The sequence below is a fragment of the Tinamus guttatus genome, unplaced genomic scaffold (assembly GCF_059628265.1).
Source record: "Tinamus guttatus ecotype Peru unplaced genomic scaffold, ASM5962826v1 Tinamus_guttatus_pri_ptg000710l, whole genome shotgun sequence".
Lineage (NCBI taxonomy): Eukaryota > Metazoa > Chordata > Aves > Tinamiformes > Tinamidae > Tinamus > Tinamus guttatus.
Window position 1 is genome coordinate 2980195 of NW_028289244.1, and position 19786 is coordinate 2999980.

Below are 19786 nucleotides of genomic sequence, written 5' to 3' on the forward strand. Positions count from 1 at the left end.
CACTTGGCAATGAATAATTTCCACGCCCTACTGGTGTAAAATTATCTGCAACAAATTATATTCCAGGAAACTGCCATTTTTGATCATATAACTGTCAACATCCATAAACACTAAAGTACCTACTACCATTTTGTGGCAGCATAAAATTGTTTGTATACCATTCCTGTTTATCCACAATCCAGTGGATAGTCTGTCTGGATGCAGTGCAGATGAGTTCATTATAATTATCTACAATAACAACAATTAACAATACAATGAGGGATAAACTAAATCACTTCCCTCCTGCATCCGCTTTAATGCCAGACTTGAGATCCTCAGAATATCTTAGTCTGTTTACATTCATTAATGCGATATTAATTCTCTGCAGTGTCTTGGATAAATGTACCTGCCTCCATTCTCCCATCTGCCGACTAAGTATTATTATTCTATTCAGAGCAATAGTCCTAATTATGCTTATTTGTAGTCGCAGTAGATATCCTTGCCCAATGTGAATAACAAACAGTAGTTCTTGGAATCCAGTTATCTTGGTCATAATAAACCTTCTGGCTCCTAACTATTCCCTAAAAAACAGTGCTGCTGTTAGATGAAAGCTTGGGCGTTTGACATTACTAATTAAGCACAAAGCTTATCAACATTTCCTTTAATATTACAATAGTGATAGCATCATTTTCTATCTGTTTTCCTCACCAGTAATTCCATTTTGTCTTGTTGAAAAATCACCTGGTCATTGGTGTTCTGGAGTAAACTCTCTTGGTATCATTTACTGCCAAGGGGAGGAGAAAGGGTAATTCTATTACGACATAATTTTAAATCAGCAAGTGCACTGAGAAAACCCTCTGAAATGGATGGGGAGCCTGCTAATAAGGGGAAGTCCAAGTCACATAAGCCCTGGCTTTTTGCAGGAAGGTCTGGTGACTAATCTAAATTACTGGAAAAGGCAGAGCTAAAGCATAAATACTATCCACAGCTCTCATATCTCTGGGTAAATAACAATATTTTAATGTTTGAATTAAATATTTAGCTAAATCTGTACCTTTGAACTTGGCTGTATTTCTGATTGATTAAACCTGAACCATAATAGATTTCCAATAACTTACAATCCCCACTTTTAATCTTTCTCTTCCTAAGATCCATGTATTGGTCAAGAAGTGCAGCTTATCGCAGTGTCGAGTCTAAGGTTGATTAGGTTGCTATGATGGATCTTTTAATCAAAGCCATGGCAGGTTTTTCCTCATTTCCACACAGGCAGCCAATGTGAGCCTGTCACCATCTTCACATATGAAGCACAGATCATTGCACTGGCCTCGCATCTTTGCCCTGGGTACTGGGGCTTTTCTCCCATGTTAAAGCTGTTATAACATACCAACTATCAAAGTGTTAATTAATCATGAGGAAATAAAGTCAGAGTGGAAAGATGAAGTTTTTAAGTCTAATTAAATACCAAAATTATTTCTAACATTTTATTGTCAATCTGTTAGACTTGTGCCAGTCACTATGTCTGTTAGATTCCTTCTTTCAACCATCTGCACTCAAAACGCTCTTGTAGAAAGCTATGTTTGCACACAAAGCACTAACACAATATGAACAAGTTTTCTTCATTCCTAAAACCAAAAATCAGCTCTAAAACCAAACCATTTTCTTAGCACAGTCTCAGAGAGGCAGGAATGAGTTGAAGAAGAGACATCATAGCATCACTTGGGGCAAAAGACCTCCCAAAAGCTACTTAAACCAGCTAACTTGCTTTGCTCAGTCTCAGCAAACTTAATACTACATACAATTATATTTTTTATTAAATAATTTTTAGTTCCTCGGTTGCACCCCATGTTTAAAATGTGTGGACTTTGTGCAACCGCCATGCCAGGCAAAAAGAGGGGGGAATAAAAAAAAGATCACTAGCGCTTTACACAGCACAATGGTGCAAAGTGCCCATTCTTGTGTGGGCAGTAGCCTTTTGCCAGAATATTGAACCTTCAGATTCAGAAATTAAATGCTAAATTTTCCTGGCAGGGGAGAAACATAGCCATTAAAATCGCTGTTTTGTTCCCCCTGTTGCTATACATTTTTTCCTGCTGTGATTACCTGTATGCATGGGAATCAAATGTATTCTGATAGAGGATGAGCTGCATTTATTTATAAGGCAAAAGTGAAATTCCAGGAGAAAAGTGACCTTAAAGCACTGCACTCAGTTCCTAATCAACAATTTACTTCTACAGCTGTCTAAAAAAAAAAAAAAAAAATCACTTTATTCTCCTTAAAACTTATCTGCATGAAAATACTTGTAAAATGCTTGATATTAGTGAGAAGCTTCTGTGCTACAACCACTTTCTGGCTACTTTAATAATTTCCATTGCTGCTTATTCATACCCAGCTCACTAGATTCACCTGTTGCTTCCCATTAAAGCTTATAAGAGGATGGCATTTTATTTTGCGTTTATATGATCGTGTCTGGTGCTTATCAAAGGTGGAATCCTGATCTACTATTAAGGCTTTTATGTGCAATCAAAATGGAAAGAGAAATCTGTGAGTGCCACAATTGCCATCCTGCTCATTCTTAAATGAGGAGAACTAGAAATTGCTTCCCGGAAGAGCTGTAAAAGGTAATACACATTGCCTTGATGGTGGGCAAGTACCATTGCCAAAACGCTCATCTACAGTAGCATCAGGGGAAGTAAAGATGTTTTCAAGTTGTTTCTGGTTTGCCATCTCCCTGCGCAAAAGTTTTATCCAAATAATCTTTTGAGGGGGCGTAATCTTTGGGTATCGGTGAAAAGATTCCATTTTCTGATTTGAAAAAGTGTCTCTGATTTGACATGATGAAAGAATCTTTTATCTCCTCCATTCTTTTCCAAAATAAAGACATGGGTTAATTTCTCTGGCAAAATCAGGAGACCATTTTCCTGCAGAAAATATTTTTTCAACATCAAGACTTGTTTCTTAGGGGTTTTTTTTTGTTTTGTTTTGACCAAAGTTTGCTAGGAGATTTAGCCACAGTGTCACACAATCATCCAAAGGTTGGTTAAAGGAACCCTGGAGATGGTAGTCAACATTCAATTTTACACAACTGCACAGTGGTTAATATTGTTGTTAGACAACCCTCACAAATTACAGTCTTATTTTTTCCAGGTGTAGATGCAGGTTTCAGATGGCTAAATTATACTCTTAACTATGAATCACAGTGTATACCACTCTGCCATGCTGTGAGTAACATACCTTCATATTCACAGACACAAATATACTTTTCAAGGCAGCACCAGGCATCATTGTTTTGGCAATGACTTTAAACCACTCTGAAAAGCTTTGGAGAATTTTTTCACATGCAACATTTTAAAACCATTTCACTTGGGCAACGTGCCAGGCACAAAATAATTTAATCACAGAACAGGCATAGAAGAAGCACTTACAATAATGGCTCTCAAAATAAAGAGAATATTTTTTAATTTATGAATACTTAAAGAGAACAATAAAAGAGTCAAAAGTTTGTTTCTAAGGTCAGAAAGATTCCCTACATTTATTTGCCACAGTCTCCTGCACATCATGCAAAACATAACTACAATTAATTTAGCTATCAAGACGAACACAATTTAACATCTATTAGTAATGCATTTGTCTTTGAATGATGAAGAGCATGGAGAATGAGTTCTTCGTATGTGATGCCCCAATTAGTGATCCAAACACAAATTTCACTACAAGGTTTAAAAATATTATTCCCCCCCAGGCCATTTCCAAAATTCATTTTTACCTTTCTCTCTTATTTTAAAATCTGCATAGCTCCAAAAAAATGGTAAAATATTAATAATGGGAAACATACTTTCCTGCTTTACTGGGAGGGTGTCAAAAAACTTTCCTCATTGAAGGCTGACAGGAATCACTCAGATCCCCCAAAAGCAACTGAAAAACAGACTGCAGATTATTAGTGTATATTTAAAATTATCATTTTTCATAATTTCCACAGACTGCAATATAGAACTCCTCTGCTTGGGCTCCAGAGTGCAAATGCATACATTTTTCTTCTTTTGCAGGGATTATGATTGTTTGGATTACTGATTAAGTAAGGCGTGCTTTTGACATTGGGTATCCAGATGATTTCAAAGGCATCTCAGATTTCTGCTAGAGCAGCTGAAGATACTGGTGCCAAGAGTGGGAGCAGAGAGCAAGCGAATTGGACCATGGATTGCAGCACAAAATGGGACTGAAAGGAAAGTTATGGCCCAGGCACATCAAAGCCTAGGGCTATCAGGCATTAATTTGGGAGAGAGCTGAATATCCTTCTCTCTCAAATGGAAAATGTGTGAGATATAAGAGGTAGTAAGAGCTACAAGAGGTAATAGAGGAAAGGGATGCACCCTAAAGTGGTAGCTTTCATCCCTGAGGAGTAAGGGGAGACATGAAGGTTACATTGACCTCAACTGTTAGTACAAGTTCAGTTTACATGTACCGTGTGCTCCAACTGCATCAAAATATAAAACATTAGACAGAACTGTTAATTACTCTGTCATACACAGTAATTTTTTTAAAGCAAATTTTATCTGATGTGGCCTAAAATGATTAGCATGTGTCTGAAAAGTGTTTGGAGTGCATGAAGTACTTAATTTCTTCACATCGAGTCCAAATATTCAAATACTGATTTTAAAGCAAACAATGAATGCCTTTTGGAACAAAAGACATGATATACAATACATCTAATTGGGAACTAGCTGTATTTATCAACTTAGTAACATGGATGCCACAAAATATTCATCAAAAATGACTGGATGAAAAGTACTGCAGAATAGCTGAGTAATAAAACATGCATGGCGTTACAAGTATAGTCAAGCCCTAGTGTTTTCCAAAACTGAATTATCTGGGGACATCATACGGTGATGCAGATAATGTTGAAGCCAAAAGCTTAGTGGGTGAAGTGAAGGGAACAGAGTACAAATCATATGTGATTGAATCAAAAGTTACATTTTCAGACAATTTCATACTTGCTTTACAGCTGTGCAGGGGATCTGGCTCAAGACATAATCACTTGGTAAGAGTGGTCATTCATATGTGCCAGACAGTTTACAATGGCTATGCTTAGTTTTTAAAATAGGAGCTATGTAAGACCAAAAATACTTGTGAAAGAAAAAATAATAGAAAAAAGAATATACTCCACCTATCAGAAAAGACTGTAGAGGAAGAAACTCTGTTTGCCCAAGCCCAGCAAAGTTAAACTGCACAAGGGAAAAGACATCTTTTTAAAAAAGTGCAAGCCTTGTCTGGATGAGAAAAATAAAAAGGAACAGAAATACTGGAAAATTAAATGAAAAATTAAAGTAAGACCAGATGAATGGAACCGATAGAGCTCCAAAGAACATCTTGCTTAGGTAATAGTTATGACTCATAAAACCTGTTCCCAAAGATATCAGAAGGAAGATTCCTTCCAGGGAGTACGCTGAGGCAACAAATTATGTCGGGATAAAAGGATCATTCAAGGAAGAGCAGGCCAGAGCAGAAAAATTAAGGGAGTTATTTACAAGAGTGTTTGTGAGGTTAATTACGGAGGTTCCCACAACTGTGTCTCTCTTTATGGGTGAATGAATCTCAGGAGCTGCCTCCAATCAGATAGTCAATACGTACAGAGAGCAAACAAGAGCAAGAGTTTGTATTTCCTTCTAATTTTTACTATTTTACATCCTGAAATTGTTCACTATTTTTTCTGGCTTTCTAAGCTCACTGATGTCATTTAGTCTCACAAAATATTTTCCCTTATTTCTTCCCAATATTCTGTGCTCATTTCTCTTTTCTTAAGCATTCGTTTCAAGAAGCAATAGCCTGATTATGAATTTAATTCCATGAAGCTTGTATTTTTCATTGCAAAATGCTTCCCAGCCAGGACAACAGTCTTATATCTGCAGTTAGCTCTTTTCAAGTTTTCTTAAGATGTTCTGGATTCTCTGTATTTATTACCATGACAATTATTTTTTCACAAGTTTAAAAATTAAAAATAATCTACTTTATTTTCTGTTTGACAAGTTACTCTTATTCTATTAAAGCAAATGGTACCAATTTATTTTAGCAATCAATATGGATTTCCTTACTGGAAAAACAAAGCAGCTTGCAATCTCTAATATATTTATCCTTGACATTGTCCATGATTTGCAGATGTCCTGATAAACTGAGAGGTTAGGAGCTTTTACTCAACACTGTGAAGCCGGGATTCCTCAGAACATTATAAGCAGCCATTCCAATACTTACTACTCTGCAACAGCATTACAGTGCTACCTTAAAGGGCAGAATCTGGCCCCAATTCCTCTTTTGCAGAGATAAGGTCAGAAATATTGAGAATTTTTACAAGACCATTTCTATTAAATTATATCAAGCAAGTGCTAGGAAGTTAAAAATTTACATTTGGGTAGGAAAGCAGTGGGGTCGACTTACTGGAATCAGAGTTTCATTGCAGGAATGCCAAATCATCACCAACTGCTGCGGGTCATCGTGTCTCCTGGACTCTTTTGCCAGTCTTTTTGTAGTTGCATTTAGGTATTTGAGCCTCAGCTGTGCTACATTACTGCAGCCCCACTGAGATGACAAGCAGCTCCTCACAGGCATCTCTCTAGGCATCTACACACTTGACTTGGTGCCACCCAAGCCATCAGTGCCTGCAAATAGCCAGGCAGGCAGCTGTGGTCCATCAGCTGACTCTGGAAATGACCCTGTGCCCAGCAGAGCAGGCTCCCTGTGAACCTGTGCTTTTGAATCCCTTCATTGAGACACATCCCAGCATTTCTTTAAGGGGTAGTGGGCAAAAGCAGAGTGACAGCGAGAGGCATTTCATTTAAAAGCAAAACATGTCATGCCTTAGTAAATGAACTGACGATGTTGGTAAGATGGAGAAACAAAGACCACACACCATATGTCTTCCAGGTGGTGGTTTTGATTGGGCCTTCAGTAATGTTTTAATCAGCATGAGCTGAGATCTTATTTACTGCTTATGACTTTTGAGATCTTTTCATAGCTGTCTTTGCAATTCTGTAATTTAATTTGTCCAAATTGCTAAATGGAATGAATTGGCTGATTGTCTTCATCACAAGGACATTCTCTGATCTTGAAGCGTGTAGTCAGGCTGCTATTTTGGGAATGTGTGAGGCTCTAAAACTAACCTATGTGTAGAGTGGGATCAGACCAGAAACAGGAACATGCACAGTTGCAGCTTTAGGAAAGACTGAATTGAGCTACTATTCACTATTTCATTCACTGTTTTCAAACCACACATAGCAATATTAAGTCTCCTATAAAAGACAGTTGCAAATGCATTTTCTGCAGCCTGTTTGCTAGAAAAGTAACATCCTACGGGGATCAAAGGGCATATAAAATGATTCTGTTGACTTTGTTTTTAATATTCCAGTCTTTGAAACGAGTCACCTGGCTGCAAACAGCTGGCGCTCAGGCAGACATCTGCATGCAGCTTCACACCAAGGTGACACTAGGGAGATGATTGATTTCCCTGGGTCAAAGTCTGTTCCAAATCAGAGAGCAACTCTCACCATCCGGATTCCTGGGCAGTAGCTTGTTCTCGTGGATAAATCCTGCCTATGTTATTGACACTGGGAGTGACTTCAGGCTGAGTAAAACCAGAGGGATACAACTGGTAGATGAGTGAAGGACTCGGTTCCAGGGTTTGCTAGCTTTGAAAGAAGCGGAAGCTTTCCTGGATTTTTCAATTCAAGTAAATGCACAGCCTGCCCTTGTAGCTTCACATACTTAGCATCTCCCTTTATAGTCGGCTGTGTTTAACACTCAGATCTAGTACAAGCCACAAAATGTCTTTACACAATGTGGGATATATACACATTGACTGGGAGGTATTAAGTTATAATTTACTTAAAATCCAGGATGGGAGGGAAGGGGGTTGTTAATTCCAACCTTATTCCTAAGCCAATTGCTAAATCATTCAATGGAGATCCTCATCTGCTGCAGACTCTTCTAAACTTCAGTGGAAAAGCACTGCTTCACCCCGCTGTACTCTCTGCTCCAGTAAAACTAGCAGTATTGATCAGTTCTGTCAACTTCCATCTTTCTTCCAGCTCCAAGCCTCCACCTTTATTATTCTCTTCAGCGTGTGGGAAACCACACAGTAGCAGACTATCTCAATCTTGCTTTTGAGCCAAAATCAACACACCAGAAGGGGAGTTCAATAAGGCTGTACATTCACCGCAGAATGACAGCTAGGAAGTCTACATGTGGCTCTTAAAGACCCTATTGACTGATCCATGGAAAGGCTGTGGAGGGCCAGCAGTGGGACTTAGCATATGGACAGACTCCCATTTTCTCCTTAATTTTACTCCCATATTACTTTGTGATGTGTGATGCTTATGCAAAGAAATTGAATTAAAACTGTATGATAAATCTTGAGACCTAGGAATTTAGGGTGAGAACAACTTATTCAGCTTCTACCTCGTTAAAAAAGAACCAATAAAGTGATTGTTACTCAGTGATCTTCATTGGAGTCTATCAAACTGTGGCCCACCACCACAGCTGATTCAACTTTTGCCCTGGCTGCTTTATTTCATGTTTGTACAGAAAACCTTAATTTTAATTAAAAAAATATATATATTCACCGAAAAACATAGTGCATGTACCGGCCTCTCAGATAGTCTTACGTGCTGAATGATGTTATTACATAGAGATTTAGGGCAGCACGCAGCAGGTGAGAGGCACCGCATTTATATTTTAATTAGCTCATGCTAGGAGTTTCTTCAGAGGAAGGTTATCTAACCACTTTAATTACTATTTGTCCACCTACATTATTAAAACCGTACTCATGTCCTTCAGCTTCAAGGACTCTTTATACCTCCTGCAAATGGTATTGCTAAGCTTGCGCAGAAATAACTATTCTCCACAATCAGAAGTGCTAATTTTTTAAATCTATTGAGCACTGATGTTAATTACAGAACTTTAGCAACCAAAAGTAAAAGTTGGAGAAAGTATTATTTAAGACACAAAGTACCCTCCAGTGCTTGTCTGATTTCATTAATTTTTCATTATTTGCAGGCTTCTTAAATACATTTTCAGTTACTGCATTCTTTTTCTGGCCAGAAAATCATGAAATGTCATATTCAGTGAAAAAAATCTGCTGTACTCCTACCCTATTCTGTGCCACACTGATTACGTTAATAAGAATTAATATTTTTGAATAAGTATATACATCTCATTTTCCCTGCAGCAAGAATACATTATAATACTTCAGATGTTTATTTCTTGAAACATTAATATATTGAAAGAACATGACAAATTTGAAATAAACTGTTGGTATGGGTTTAACTTCTGAGCTCCTTTATTAACATAGGTAGACGCATACTGCAGAGGACCTTCTGTAAAGCTATGGAATAGGAAGACTTACCTAAAAATGCAATAAATTGTCAGAGGATTCCTGGTAATTTTCTTGATTTACTTGTACCCATTTGTTAACGCCAGGGAGGTGCAGGGTAATCCTCATGAGGCTGTTTAACATTCGTTGCTTTATTTGCCTCTGGAGGATTCATGTACCTGCCAATGCTGGTCTGGACCATGCTGGCAGCTTGACGAACAAAAAGAGGGATTCTGGTAGGAGTATATTTACATTTATGCAGCAAGACACTTATCAGAGTTGACAAGCATGTAATACTGAAGCTGCTGATGCTCCACCTAAAAACACATTTCTACTACAAAGAAACTGGAACATTAGTGAGATATTAATGCTGTTAACAGTGGATGTGAGCACTTCCACGCTGGAGTAAGTCTCGCTCAAGCAGCCAGTCTCAGTGAACTCAGTTAGGCTGCTTCCCTAGGGGTAGTCCCAAAGCCAGAATTGAATGCTATGTGACACAAAATCCCATTTAAATTTTCATTTTTTTTGGATCTTTCCAGTTCTTATTCAGATGAGTAAAAAAGAATTTGCAATATTTTTTTCCTGATCTTAATTCTAAATCAGCATTTCTTTTCCCTGTTACAGAGTTTCAAAATAAATAGCTTCAGAATATGCTTCTTATTACTTTTCAATTGGAGAGGGTATAGTTATAACTTGTGAAAACAATGCTTGAACACTTGAATAGTTTTCCAGATCAAAAATAATGGATTCCTGCAGGCATCCTATCCCAGTTTTCTCAGAGTGTGGACTTTATTATTCCAATGTCACTGATCATGATTGTATTGACACAGCAATCATAAGTCAGAAAACAGTTTTAGGGTGATGACTGAGCCACTGAAAATGATTTTTTTCATGACTAATTTATTTTAGAAAGGGAGACGATGCTATTTATGCCATGTAAATGACTTGAAGAAATAATGCAAATGACATTAGACATTTAAAAACCTATTATAATAATGTAAATCTTGAATAACTTGTAAGAGAGAGTTCTGCAAGATCCAATATTACGCTTGGCATGACTATAAATATTATAACTATCTCCTGATAAATTCTCCCCTCCTTTTTCATAAAACTCATCACACAGAGAAGCAATAATCAGCCACTAAGATGCACTGTACCATATTTAAGTTATTTTGCAGAGCACCAGAATTACTTAATTTGTACCTTTTGTAATTATAATTAGTCTAGATTACTGGATTCCTAATGCAATAAAGTCAGCCCCTCTCTACACCTCTGCTTTTGGAGCAGATTGAGAGATGAAAAAGCTTTGCCTTATAAGAAATAAAAGTCTCTGCTTTGGGGAGAAAATAAGCTAGGTTTTATTCCTGCTGCAAAGATATACATTCTAAGCAATCACAGTGTGTAATGTAAAAATTCCAAGATCGGATGGCTCTGTTATAACATGGAATACTCAGTCTCAAATATTTATTAACTGAAGAAGGTACAGTGATCTGGATCTATGTACAACTAACGTTTGAAATGCTAAGTGATGAATTTTGCCTGGAACATTTCTTAGACTTTTTATGCTCCTTTCTCCAAAGGGCTGACACATTTTATGTTCATAATGCATATAGACGTTTGCAGCAGAAGCAGTAAGATTTGAAACAGGCTATTGCAAAAATGTAAGCCAGAAAAACCAAAGGCTTTAACATGCAGCTTTGTTAATACCTTGCTTTGCTTCTCACCAGTTGCTCTAAATGGCTGTGGATTTGGGGAATAGCATGACATTTCTCTGGTAGCATATACATAACTATAAATCTCTCTTTTACATACGAAATGGAGGATAAAGATGAGGAAAATCTGATATATCCCTTTTTAAAATGTTAAAAATCACAATGACTGTGTTTGCTTTTCAATGCCTCACAGAAGGAAACAATATTTGTTAAACTCCTACAAAATATCAGTTAGAAAAAAGGGAAAATCATCTTTGTTTTGCCCTCCTCCTCATCAAAGATTGCAGTGGGAGTAATTTATTCCCAAGCATACCTTTTCACTTACAATAAAAGCCTTCACAAGGTCAAAATATAGATCAAAGCCTCCCCTCACCTGGCTATATTGGAATCTGATTTCTTGCTTTGAATTCCTAAGGTTGGTTCTGTAGCTCCCATTTCCTCCCTCCCTCAAAACCATGAGCAAAGACTTGGTTACACACGTAGAATATAGAGAACCCTGAACACATTCAGCCCCAGGAAAAAGGCACAGTGGTGAATTACCTTAAATTCAGTTTCAATGTTGGCTAGTCTGGCCAATTCATTGCTTAGCTCTAAAGCAGTAAGGACAGGATCTTCACTGGACAGAGACAAATAAGCAGCACTGGCTAATCCTTTATAGGCGTTCATTCTTGATCGAGAGTGACTAAAGGAATCTTTCCTCTGTTTCTCAATACATTCATTGCACTTGCAAAAATAGTCATGTGGCCTTTCAATCCGTGCGCCTTTTAAAAGTAAGATGTGGACGATTTCATACTCTTGGCAATGGGCAGCAAGTATGATAGGGGTAATGTCATGGGAGAACCGAGTTCCATCTTCATCATAGGCGTAAAAATCATCATCTCTCAGTTCCTGCTCAAGGGGACTAAGTGTGAGACGCTGTCCTTGTGCAAAGGCTGGGTGGTTCAATATCGCTTCCACAATGCGCACGTATCCTTTACTGATGGCTAACAAAAGTGCATCCCCAACCCGAGCTAGATTCTCCTTTTTAAGGAGGAGTTCCGTCACTTCCAAATGCTCGTTCCCCACTGCCAACTGTAGGGCATTTTGTCCCATGTAATCAACACAGTTGAAGTTCAATGTTTTGGATTCCTCCAGCATTTTTCGCACAACAGGAATGTTGCCATATTCTGCGGAATCCAGAAAGCGTTCCTCTTCTGCAGTCAGGTTGGTGCCTTTCTCATTGAACATATAGGCTGGGCCACGGATGGCCTGCCTCCGGCCCTTCTCCCGAAGGGTTGTGTGCCTTCGATGCATGTTTTTATAGTTGCTGTTCCTCAACCTGCAGAAAACCAGAAAGGATGGATGGTTAAATACTTAGAAATTCATAGTCTCACATAACCTGAAGTAATATCTCATTAAAATCTGATCTGGCCAGCTTTACATGATCTGAACCACATTTTAAAAATCACTTAGGATACCATGGGGAATAAAGAAGAGTTTTGCTTAACAGGCACGTTCTTTTCTGATTTTTGAATTCTTGTGGATTTTGTCAGAGATACTCAGAAGACTGGAGAAAAAAATAGCGGGCAGAAAAAAAATGCATAAACACCTTGTTTTCCATTGTTGTCTGTTACAACTTCATTATGTAGTATTTAGAAATAGTGTCTACACCATAATATGTCTCCTAATTACTATTACTTGGATTTTATCCTTGAGGACATGAGGAAAACTCAAGAAAGTTGAGGACCATGCATTTCAATAGATTTTCAATCAGGCCCCTAAACTATGTTTAAAAAAAAGCACACATACTTTAAATAACTAGGTTTAATGGTATCATTCATGCAGTTAAATTCAACAGTATTGAATCGTGGCTGTGGACATATCTTAGGTGCTATTCATCTGTGAAAGGCAGGGGGGATTCTGATGTTAAATACAACAGGGATAAATGTATTACAAATTCTGCTAAGTTTCAGCTGCTACATAGACACAAGCACATTCACATCTTGTTCTCATGCTACATAATACCATTTTCCTGTTTCCTGATCCAGAACAGTTTAATTAGAGACTGTCTAATTTTCTCATTGAAATATATTTGGCAGCTACTCTAAAGATAAGTACTCAAATCCAGGGGCTACTCTTACAAAACACTGGTGTAACTCCTGATTTGGGCTCATGCCACTTCTAAGCTAGCAGCTTTTGGAGAGCTCCTGCATAAAGACTTGATGATATATATCTGACCACAAGCAGAAGAACAAAGTATGAATGGATCAGAAAGACTCACTTAGTTTCAGCACTGATCATGAGGGTGCAATACTTTTTCCTCCACCTAGTAGAGACAAATAATTCCTCCCATTCCATCTTCTCTGGAGTCCCCAAAGAAGACTTAAGCCATGTGCAACTGAGCTCACATGAGAACTAGACACTCAGTTGTATGAAATTAACTGAAATCCTAAAACCCTCAGTGTTATTGAAAGATTCATATTTGCATTTATTGACTGTTCCTTCTTGCTCTTTATTATTATTATTATTATTATTACTTTGTTCCTGCAGCATCTCAACAAAGTCATCGTCCTTCTGTGTTAGCCCTTAAGCACAAACCTTCCAAGCCCAAAGAATATACAGCCTGAGTAAAAAAGTAAAAACAATTACCCATTTTTACAAGGCACTTGTACTAAGTCCAGTGACAAGTTCTAAATCACTTGGGTGAAAACTTTAGTAGCCTCTAAGCTGCCGTGGGCACATGTAACAAATAAGCAGGTGCTAATGCTTAGTGGGTGGCAAAGGTTCGTTCTTCGACACTCCATCTGTTCTCCAAGTGAGATTTGACCTTCAGTCAATGAAAAGTTCATGTGTTGTTCTGCAAAAATACTGTGGGAGTTTGAAAATGTTGTCATGAATAACAAGAGGTAAAGGTGCCAAGACACAAATGGAAAAGATACAGTGCCTTCACAGATATGCTCTTAGGACAAGAGTGTAAGGAAAATAGCAAAAAAATCAGAAAACTGTCCCAGAAGGAATAAAATACTCAGAGTTTCATGGCACAGGAATTCTCAAGATACATATACATATATACATCTTTTTAATGCATCCCCTTTTCATTGATCTACAGAAGAAACTCATCCTGAAGAGAGGTTTTTTTTTTAATACAAATTTTACAGCAGCTTTTTAGCAGTTACATTAAAACCTAAATAAATATAAAGAAAGCAATTTTGTGACAGGACAAATTTGAAAGCAAGGTTGAAGTAAGAACGTCTCCACTAAGCTCTAATGGATCCATAGATCATCATCATAATAATATCTCTGCTCAGAGATAGAGTGCTACATGACTCTCAAAACTGATCCATTCCAGTCAGAAGGAAAGTTCAGGAAACAGGCAGAGATTGGAGATGGAAGGATGATGAAGGAGTTATATTAAGTAAATTCATTTCTAAGTTTGCATGAAGTTTTGTGTAAGAGAAAACAATAACAGCTAGAAAACTTGGATCATTAACTTATCTAACACCAAGATGGAGACTAAGTTCTCCAGAGCAGCAGAATGCCTGGGGTAAAACTGGGACCCTTTGAAGTCCCAGAAATCCCATTTATTTCAGTGGAGCCCACATTTTACACGCACACACACAACCTTGCACACTCATGCACTCACACATCGCCCCCAGGAGTTAATTTTCATCTCCCAAGCAGTCTCAGTGAGGTCAACAGGACTAACACACGCTTAAAATTAAATATTTAACCATATGCAAATGCCCTCAACTAAACTAGGGCTCATTTCCTTAGCTATTCAGGGTAGCATTTAAGTTTTAGACCTGTGCTGAAGTTTTACTGAATTCAAGAAAGGACAAAACCTAGAGATAAAAACTTTTACTCTGAACCACGGCTTTGTTCTGATACTTATGGTACCAGAAAGGACTTTAAAGCCTTTCTTGGACATTAAATGAGACCTCTAAAAATATTAAGCACCTCAAAAAAAGAAGTGGTGCCAACCCAAAGCTATTCTTGAAGGGATCAAGTGGAAACTGATCTAGCTCCAATAATTGCTCAGTGATTGCACCTGAGAGTAGCAAATATGCATGGCTAAATATTGTATGGCTATTAATTGAAATCAGGAGGAATTCCGCTTGGCTTTCTGAAGTTCAAAAATAAAATCTTTTTATGTTATTGAAATGTTGTATGGTAAGATATTTGAAAAGTTTATATTTGTTTTTAAATTTAAAGGTAAGTACTAGAAGCTGCCCAGAAATATAGAATATTTCTAGCAGAGAGTATATTAGATATTTTGTTGTAAAATGCCTGGTCTCTAAGCTAAGATTGTAGCATTTTTATTTTTTAGAAAGCTTTTTCTCCTGACCTGTTACCATCTATAAATGAGAATGCAGATAGGTGGAATGGATAATCTTTTACTCATAACCCACTTGCCTCAACAGAGTTAAAATAATGTAATATATAATATGATTAAACTATATAAAATTTTACCATTGAGTTCTAAGAGCTCTGCCTGAGAAAGGAGGTTAGAGTTTGCCCCAAGGCTAATTCACACCCATCTGTTGTATATGTAACAACATGCCAGAACAAGGACCTTCACTTCACTTTCCCCAAATTAGGGAGCATGCAGGTTTCATGTGTTGTTTCTAGCATCATAAAGTGCGTCAGGAAAAGAGGCACGTGAAAATACAACTTCTCTCAAAAAAGCTAATATAAAACAATGTGAAAATTATAAATATTCTGTGGGGATGCCTTGAAAGCATTGACTTAATCTCCACTGCCTGAAGATAAGGGCAACAGCATCCTAATTCGGAGGGCTTCACCTCAGATGAGTTATGACCCTCGGTCTTTTGCATGAGCAGGGAAGATCAGTATCTCAGCCACTGTACTCTATCATCTTTATAGAAAGTAGGAGATGAATAAAAAATTATACTCTTAACTTTGAATAATTTCATGAGAAATGTTCAGCTATCAACTCCTGTTCTGAAAAGAAAGTTATAATTACGTTTGACCTGAACACTGAGTCGTGATAGAGAAGCGGCAGTGCAAAGAGTAATATATGCAGTAGCTGAAGATCTTAGAAATTCAGCCCTTCTTTAATGTCATGACTGTACTCGGTACCTTTTTCTGTTCTTCTTTTCAGTTATGTGCAGGCAATTTTAGAACTAATCATATTTACTGAACTTGTGTAATGTGTCCTCTTAAAAAAATGTAATTGTAACTTGATTGCATTTATCTTACCATTTTTGTTTAAAGGTACTTTGCATTTAAATGGCTCTATATTTGCATATTTTATTGAGACAGCTAGTGATCAAACTCATCAACTGCAATTAAATATTGTGGTTTTCTAGAAAAGAATGCCAACGTATGCAGTCATCAAAGAGAATATGTTCCGGGAAAAGGAAACCAAAAAAACTCAAGGTTGAGGTACTCTTCCCAGAAATGTGTGTCCAGCTGAGGTGGCCACAAATTGATGGACTCTGCTGATGACTGGAGAAGGAAGTGAAGAATTTTGAATCAGAATCTTAAAAGCATATAGGACAGGTTTGAATAATGTCTGCTTGAGCTCTTAAAACATATAAAGTCTGAATATGCACAGAAATATGTATGAACATTAGGTACTGTGGCAAATCTGGAAGTGTCAGGATATATCAATCTTTACATGCCTAAAAGGCTAAACATTGAGCAGGACATTTACAAATGCAGTTTTGGAAGTTGTGTTCTCTGCCAGCTTCCCGGGATTGCTGCCACAATCTGTGGGGAAAGGCTGGCAGGAGGCTCCCTTGAGTCCTTCGGCTGCCCCCTGCATAAGCAGAAGGCACCTGGGCAAAGGAACCTCCTGACTTTGTTGTGTCTACCCTGGGGAAAGTGAAAATCACACTTAACTTCTGCCTTGTTGAAAATGAAATTTAAGTTTCTGAAAGCCATTTTGAATACACTATCCTTGGTTCCTGCAGAGCCTCAGAAACTGTTAGATTATTGCTTTTTACTTTTTGTTTTTCTTTCTACTTACATCAGTATTTCTAAAAAGAATCAAGGCACAAAAGGCTGCAAGATTTCCCAAGGCCTCTTTGGATTTGCCATAGCTTTTATACATCAAATGGACCTTTTTCCTTTTCTTTCTATTAACTTTTCCACATGGAAGACATGATCACCTAAGACATATAATAAAAATGAACAAAAATAAGGAAATAAAACTCTACAAGCAGACACAAATAGACATAAAAACAATTTAAACAGTAAATCAAATTGTTCAGGGCAAAAAGAGTAGGACGTTGTGCTTTTTGGTTAAGAAAAGGGCAACGTATTTTATAGCAGACTGCAGGTCAGAAGCACAGACTGAACACACACTCCACATATTTAATTATCTTGTACTCAATAGGCTATTGTGGCATTCTAAGCACTGGTCAGGCATAAATTACCAGAGCTCTCTGATACCCACATTTTCTCCACTTTCTTAAATAGCTTTTAAAGAAATCTCATCTTAAGACAAGACATCAACCCTTAATCAAAAAGAAATTTAAGACAAATATTTTACCAGAGTCAATTTTCTGGTGTTTCCTGCTTAGTCTATATGGAGTCTGAATATCATTTAAGATGATAGCTTTCGATTAAGCAACTTATTCTGAAATTTACCATGCTTTCAAGTGAGTAAATACCATCTTACTTAGTCTTATGATGTGCAAGTTACAATTTAAATGATGCTAGCCCTGTGGTACGACTGCAACATGAAAAGTTGCATAAATAACCAGGATTAATTAATAGATTTTTTTTTCTTTAGTTTACATTGAGGGAGGAGTGCTATGTACTCCAGGCATTCATTCATTTTCAGAGCAGTCTTACAAACCAGTTGCAGGAAGCAATCCCTCCTCCTCATCCCCCAGTCTCACTGGTCAGATAGATAAAAGAAAATGATATTTCAAGGTCAAGTTTTGAAAATAGGCTTCCCTTGTACAAAGAATCAGTGCAAGCAGCAAAGCCACACCTTTCCTTATCCCTGTAAGAAAAGGCTGGGTGAGAAATACTCAGGCAGAAAAAAAAATCTTTCATGTCATTAATCTGATGAACAGATATAGAAGCACACTTCCGTAGTCCTGTTATCATAAGACATGAGTTTGAGGTCATGGCCAATAAAACATTCAGGACAGACCACTACATCTTTATCAGCATCTAGTTTTCAGCTCATCCTTGAGAATAGGAGAACATCTGTAGAAAGACTAGGAGGCAGTTCTCACCACTGCTTTGAAGAAGGAAATGGATTTTTTTTCCACACATGCACACACACACACAAAAACCTTCTGAAAAACCCCTACACTGTTTTCTTGTTGTCTAAGCATCAGCATTTCTTTTCCCATTCAAGGCAGCATCACTCACCAATGAACACGAGCAAGAGAGACTAAAACAATCACCTTGGTTCCTCTATTCAATTATTGCACTTATCTATTGTTCTCATTTTGCACTTATCTATTGTTCCTTCCTCCAATTTCTCTTTACATATAATTCGAAAGATAATCAAAAATCAAAATATTATCATTGAACACATACAAGATATAAAGAAATCAAGACTATTCTTACATTCTCCCCCACTGTCCATTCAATAACTTGCTTGGCCACCCAATGTACTGGCTCTTTTGGGGGAAAAAAACCTGACTTGAAAATCCTTTCTTAAATCTGGCCTTGACAACTAATAGTATTTCATTCTTGCCATGAAGCATTTCAAAAGCAGGTCTTAGACCGTATCCAGAACACAACAGAGGAATACTTGTTCATTCATAAATTTTTACTACTAAAGACGGCAACTAAGAATGTTTTTAATTGCGCAAGCAGGGGGCAGTGTAACGCTGAATTACAATGAACAAATCTATTAAAAAGAGAAAGAAAAAAGCTCTGAAAAGAACCGGAAATCTCCGTTCTTGGTCTATATCATTTTCCCATTTGCTGCACTACTCTTCGCTGATCACCTTATAGTTATTACAAGAAAAAAAAAAGAAAAAAGAAAAAAAAAAAGAAAACAAGCACAGAGAAGGACTCTTTAAACCCATTAGAACCAGCAAGCACAACAAAGCACGAAGCCGTGTCCCGTATTTACACCTGCCTCTCTGTCTCCCTTTGCCTTGGCCATGCTCCCGTCTCCAGCTCGCACAACCCTTCCAAGAATTCACCCAGGGTACCAGAGCAGACACCCGCGCGGCTCCAGGGCATGTGGCCGCCAGCAACCGCGGAGCCCTTCGAGGAGCAACGCGCTCCGCGGGGGCTCCCGCCGCGAGCTGCTTGCGCTCCCCGCTAGCCCTGACCCCGTCGCGCAGCGAGACCCTCCCAGCCCCGCAGGAAACTTCCCGCGCGCAAGTGGGCACCGGCGCTGGCCGGGGGGCTCCGCGGCTCTTACATGTGCGCGGCGGGGCCGGGCGCTGCTCTAGAGGCGCGGGGCGCGGCGCGGCGCTGCGCGGGGCCCCATGGCGGCGCTGTCCGCGGTGCTGAAGGGCGGCTCCGCGGAGCCGCGCGGGCCCGGGCGCTGTCCGCGGTGCTGAAGGGCCGCTCAGCGGCGCGGGACGGGGCGGGCGCTGTCCGCGGTGCTGCTGGAGCCACCGGCGCGGTGGAGGCGGCGCCGCATCCTCATCCCCTCCGCGCGCCCGAGCGAGAGCTCCCGGGGAGCGGCGGAGCTTCGGTGCCCGCAGGAAGAGCCTGCTGCGAGGCTGACATGTGCACTGCGTTGTCCTGCCCGTCTTCCCTCCCTCCCTCCTTCCCTTCCCACACGCCGTTCTCCTCCTCTAGGTGTGGGCTTGGT

General features: G+C 38.7%; 1 protein-coding gene across 1 annotated transcript in view; it reads right to left on the reverse strand.

The window, feature by feature from the left end:
* TRPC7 (transient receptor potential cation channel subfamily C member 7) overlaps positions 1–19420 on the reverse strand; it is a 73995-nt gene extending 54575 nt beyond the window's left edge. Inside the window, exons 1-2 of the mRNA XM_088536963.1 lie at positions 19388–19420; positions 11584–12361 (exon numbers count right to left, since the gene is read on the reverse strand). Of these exons, the coding sequence (XP_088393089.1) occupies positions 11584–12361; positions 19388–19389 (780 nt within the window). The 5' untranslated portion in view covers positions 19390–19420. The remainder of the gene's footprint in view (positions 1–11583; positions 12362–19387) is intronic.
* Between the last annotated feature and the right edge of the window lie 366 nt (positions 19421–19786).